The 5,850-nt window shown below is 47.8% G+C and overlaps 1 protein-coding gene across 1 annotated transcript; it reads right to left on the reverse strand.

The window, feature by feature from the left end:
• Positions 1-4,552: 4,552 nt before the first annotated feature.
• On the reverse strand, positions 4,553-5,455 carry LOC103729069 (pro-neuregulin-3, membrane-bound isoform-like). The gene has a single exon (XM_008827073.1). The coding sequence runs from the start codon at positions 5,453-5,455 to the stop codon at positions 4,553-4,555; it is 903 nt and encodes a 300-aa protein (XP_008825295.1).
• Positions 5,456-5,850: the final 395 nt, after the last annotated feature.

A 5,850-nucleotide genomic window follows, 5' to 3' on the forward strand; every position in this document is an offset into this window, starting at 1 on the left:
GCCATTTTCCTCTCATTGTGTTGTAATCAGGAAAAGTGTTAGGAAGATCCAGGGGAAGGGACACCCTCTTTCTGACCACACTGGCACTCAGGGACAGCAATAATTTCAAATGTGCACCTGGATGCCTGTGAGATCCTCAGTATACTTAGAGAAATTGAGTTCTTTAGTAATAGAAATTGACACAAGCCAGCTTGTTGGATGTTGAGTTTTATTTTGGTTCTTTCATTCCCCACAAATTTGTAGCTCAACAGCATATTCCTTTTAAAGTCTACCTGAGAAATGGTTCAAAAATAAGGGAGTGTGTTCACAAATCAAGCCTGCAAGAGACTCTCCAGTAGCAAAAACTCCTCCAATCCCTTCTTCCCACAGTCCTGAAGGAATGAGGAGGGTGCTTCAAATGTCTTCTCAGTGCCCTAGGACAACATTGAAAAGAGCTCTCAAAGCAGCCTGGGAAATCCATAACCATCTTCACCTTTTACCTATCAATTTTTACTTTTTATTTTTAATGTTTTTATGTAAATTTTTATTTTGAGTAAGCATCTCAAGACCAAAACTGCACAGGGTAATTACCTAAACAAAAAAGCATCATAGTATTGCACTAAGGCCAAAGGAAACCAAAACTTACTCAATATATCAGAAGTCCCTGAAAAAATACTTTCAACTGAATTTTAAAAGAACTGTTGATCTTAGGCTCTGAGGCCTCTCCATTTTGCCACCAAGCATGATGGGGTCCAGTTCTTTCTCTGTTGGAATTCCTCTGAAACTCTTCACTGATGTAGACAGAACATAAAATACAACTGTAATTTCATTTAAATCAATTAGAGCTGAGGCTGCTCACAAAGTGTGCAGTGTATGTTTACTGAAGGAGTGAAGGTGATGAAAAGGGAAACAGCAAACATTCTAATTCAGCCATACCTCTCTTCAAAATCACAATGAGTATGATTGGATAAAATTTTATTTAAATAGATGAGTAAACTGAAACCACCTTTGTGTCAGGCTTAAGCTTCAATGTTACATCTTATATTTGAATTTGCGCTGTGAATATGCTATTCAACACTTGAGATTTTATTCATGGGAATTAACTACAAGAACTTTCAAAATAGGATGCAAAGAACAGTACATTAGCAGGTTCATTGGGCTTTGAATTTAGCCAATGGCTCCGGGTTTTGACCTGTTCACCAGGGCTTTCAGCTGAGTAAAAGAATTCCAAGATTCTAGAACAATTCATGTTTGCATTAGCAGTACAGTATAAACATGTTTCAAATCTGAAAACACAATTGCAACTGCCATCGAAGCATAAGTTTGTATATTGGACAAATCACTGTTCCACTGTTGGTAGTGGCCTTCCTTTGCCTTGAAAAACATCGTAAATTAGCCTATACTTTTGCTTACAAAACGTTTTCAGGAGAATTTTACTGAAGTAATCATAGAGTACCAGTGTGTTTTATGTATTTGTTTTTAAAGAGTTTGAAGGAAAGGCAAGTACTGGGCCACTGTGAAGGCAAGAGGTTTCAGGGAAACACAAGCTTTGGTCAAGCCCATGGCTTAAGGGACAAAGCTAAGAGTCAAAGGCTAAATACTACTTGTTTTCCTGATATTTAAGTTCAATCACATTTATTTCTTCTTAAGTTCTTTAGAAAATAATCCTCTAAACTGTGGCCTTTCCCTTGGGGGGAAAACGGAGGGACCATTTTCTTGCAAAAATTCTGTCACCATTGGCCGGTATGTTCATTCTCAGTGAATAAGCTCCTTTAACTCAAAGAGCTCAGATGCTTACAGAGAGGAGCATTCACATTGCTAAGATGAACCCGAAGGCATTCATTCTCTGAGCCTTCAAATGCTCCATTCAAGAGCCAAGACCCTGGCCATTAAAGAATTTGTGGGTTAGTCTCATAAAACCAGAGCATCCTCCTTAACTGCCCTCGGGTACTACAAAAGGAGCCAGGATGATCATTTCAAAGGGGGTGAAAAAAAAAAAAAAAAAGGACCCACTAAAGTATGGAGGAAGGGGCTATGCAAAGAAAAAAATGTCTCTCCTGGGAACTTGGGTGCTATATAAGCAAAGCAAGAGAAAATGAATGCCACCTATTTAAGCCACAATTCAGCCACTGTAACAGTGCAGATAATTCCCCAATGAAGTATTTTTCTTATTGTTAATCAAGAGTCATAGATGGAAAAAAAAAGGACCACTGTAACAGTGTAGATAATTCCCCAATGAAGTATTTTTCTTATTGTTAATCAAGAGTCACAGATGAAAAAAAAAAAAAAAAGGTCTATTCTTTGAATTACCATATACCCTATCTCTTTAAATTCACTTTTTATGGAAACTACATAATCTTCCCTTTCATTAAAATTGCCCTTGTTGGTGGATGCGAACCAGGTCAATATCTGCTGGATTTGCATATTTTCATTTTTATCCCTTTATTCAACTCTCTGTTAAAGATGTAACAGAGAAAGAGCTGGACCCTGCTACAAATAAAGCAAACACTTCTTACATGTCTTGGTGAGCTCTTACACCTTTACAGATTTTTTTCCCTCTTTTTCTTGGGGCTGAGAGTCCTATCAATAATCATGACTTATTAAACAGCCTGCCATCCATTCCCTTCTACAGAATGTAGAACAAGAGCATCGAGGGGCAGAAATAATTACCGTGGGCTTTCTTTAAAGACCTCCTCAGAATGGAAGAAGGCAAAGAAATCAATAAAGGACAGGGAAATGCCCCCATCTTCCTCCCACCCCACATACACAAGGTTTAGAAATAAACCCAGAATCCATTATTCATATCAACTGCTACAGAAGAGAGCAAAAAATCTAGGCACCTATTTCACTCCATTGAAGGTGCTCACGCACACTCGAATCCTTTATCCCGCTGCAAAACTCAAGCTAGATTTTCTGAAAGGAGCTTCTATGCACCCTCCCTCTTTTGGAAAATGTGCTTTCAGACATCACTCCTTCAACTAAGGCAAAGAGAGCCTGCAAGTTGCTGGCACTGCTGCTATCCTCTGGTGGAGGAACCTTCCTTCCCTTTCCCTTTCTGTCTCCCACTTCATCATCTAAGGATAAATGCAATTTTCTAAAGCAGATTATAAATAAAAAGCTTTTCTCTCCAGATCCGTATTTGCAAGTCCACTGATTTTTTTTTTAAGTTGCAAGGGTTAAACAACACCCACGGAGGTCTGGGAAATATTTTTTAAAAAATTAACACATGACAGAAAGCAGTCCAGGAATTCCTATCGGCACTGAAGAGTTAATGAGAAACACTCTTTTTTGCCCAAGATATAAGGACTCAAAATAGAAATACAGTATGAGGGCAGCATACCCCGATGGTTTTATCTTGCAGAATAGCTTTACACAGAACTTGAACTGACATGGTTTGTCCTAAATAACCTTCACAGGTTGCATGAAGTGTTTCCAGATCCTGTTCCGTAAGCACACACAGAAGGTTCCTTGGGATTTCTGCTCACTAAGGCAAGAGTGCCGGGTGGGTGGAGGTCAGTTAGTTACCTACAACGTTCTTAAAAACATAAACCCTACAGCTCTGCAGAGAAAGCTTTCGTGGGTAGAGGGTGCTGGCCCCTACTGACTCCCATTGAGGCAAGTTGAAATGCTACATTCAAAGGATGGCATGTTACAAAAGGCTTGGGTTTTCTCATTCTCAGTGCCCTGGGCTAGGTCTATATTTTCCAGGCTGGGACGGAGAGGAGATCAGGCTTACACCAGCTCCACCACTACCTCTAAAGAAAGGAACAAAAGCAAATGCTTGGCACAGAAGAAAAACAAAAAAAAAAACAAGAAACAAAAACTCCTCCTTTGCCAGAACCCTAAGGGTGTCAGTTCTGCAGGGTTCCTCTTCCTTTCCCCTGCAGTTAACTCGCTCCAGTGGCCACAGATGCTATTTTCTCACTTTGCAAAGGCCCAGGACAGGTTGGGGGGAGGGGTCTGTCTGGGTGCACCTCCTTTCCCTACCTCTCCCCCTGGCTTCTAACTAACCCTTCCCGGTCTCCACCCTGTCAGCTCTGCTGGAAGCCGGTCTAACTACATCCTACCAACATCACTACCAACACCTGCATCAGCTCTTCACTCCCACATATGAGCATAACTTCCCTTTGTGATTTAACGTTGGCCCGTTTGTCTCTGCTTTCCTTCCCTGGCTTCCTACTGGAGGGCGGGAAGGGTTGAGTGCATTAGGGAACAGCCTCCCTCCCATCTCAGACACTTACAGGAACACATCCAGAGCTAACCAGCAAGTCTGCAGTGAGGAGGGATCGCACTTAACCCTTTGAAGAACCTCAGGAGTCTATTCTCATTTGGGACCCATCAAACTAGGTGCCCTGACGCAGGACGAGCTATCACACCTGCCTACACTCCTACTCCACACACAGACCCAGCACAGGCCCACACCTTTGGCCCCTTTGAAGCCAATTTAAACCGTCTCCACACACTCTGTCCAAAACCTGGGATATAGAGGAAGCGGTTCACTAGAAGATAGGCGAGGAGAAAAGAGCCAGAGGGCAGAAAGAAACTCGGCAGTAAATTGTAGTTGAGACGGCATTTACTTACGAAATTTGGGGCTGGTGCTAGTTTCTAGGGTGGTGGTGGTCGAAGAGGAGGAGGAGAAAGAAGAGGAGGAGGAAGTGGAGGCGGCAGCATCCTGAAAAGGTGACAGGGTCCAGGAGGGAGTGGAGTCGTGGAGGTAGGAGGAGGTAGCATACGCCGCAGTGGGCCATGAGGGCATCGCCTGCGTACTGGGGGCTCCTGGCATCGGGGGCCGTGAGCCTGGCGTGCTGCTACTGAAGAAAGGGGCCGTGGTGGACAGGACCGTCGGGGGGGCCGCAGTGTTCCGAGCCGTGGTGGAGCGCGGGCTGGCCCGAATGGGCACCCGGTGCCCGGGAAAGCGAGTGGGCGCCCGCGTGATGGTGGTCAAGCGGGTGCTAATCCGGTTGGGCGTCCTGGAGGAGGAGGCGCCCCCGGCGGAAGAGGTGGCGGGGGACGTGGTGGAAGTGGTCGTTGTGGTGGTCTCCATGGCCTTGGGGAAAGAGCTGGGCTTGGAGAGGAAGAAGGGGTCCTGGCCCATTCCCTTGGAGTCCACCAGGTCCGTGGGCACGTACTCCTTGACGGAGCCCACCACGATCCATTTGAGCAGCATGAGACTGAGCCCCAGGCCGATAAAGCCGATGAACAGAGGCACCACGCACAGCCACGTCTGCTGCCGGTTCCAAACGATGCAGTCGCTACAGCGTAACTCCCGGGGGGGCTCGGCCGCCCCTTCGCCGCCGCCGTCCGGGCCCCCATCGCTACAGCGTAACTCCCTGGGGCGCTCGGACGCCCCTTCGACGCCGCCGTCCGGGCCCCCGCCAGCGGCAACCGCCGCAGTAGCCGCGGTGCCCTCCTTGGCCGAGGCGGCGGCTGCCGAAGCGGCACCAGGTGGCAAGGCAGCTGCCGCCCCTTCACTCATCCTAGGAGCCGGTCTTCTTCACCTTCGCTCCCCCAGCCCCCCGCCTGCCCGAGGGCCGCGCCAGAGGCATGGGGCCGCGCGGACCCGGCGGCCGCGGGCTCCAGCGGCGACGGCGGGCTACAGCGCAGGCAGTGGCCGCGGCGGCGGCATGCAAATCGGCTCCCTGCCCCCACGCCCCTCCCCCCCCCAAGAGGCGGGCGGCGGGCGGGGAGAAGAAGACTGGGGAGGGGACGCGGGCTGGGGAGGAGGCGACGAAAAGCGCGGAAGAGGGGCGAGATGAGCCCCGGCGCCGCGGGCCGGTCAGGGAGCCGCGGGACGCGACTGCAGCCCGCCAAGCGGCCTCCGGCGCGCCGGGATTCCCGGGACGCTGCTGATGCTGCGGGTGCCGATGCTGC

This window comes from Nannospalax galili, unplaced genomic scaffold (genome assembly GCF_000622305.1).
Source record: "Nannospalax galili isolate Female #2095 unplaced genomic scaffold, S.galili_v1.0 scaffold1470, whole genome shotgun sequence".
In the NCBI taxonomy this organism is placed as follows: domain Eukaryota; kingdom Metazoa; phylum Chordata; class Mammalia; order Rodentia; family Spalacidae; genus Nannospalax; species Nannospalax galili.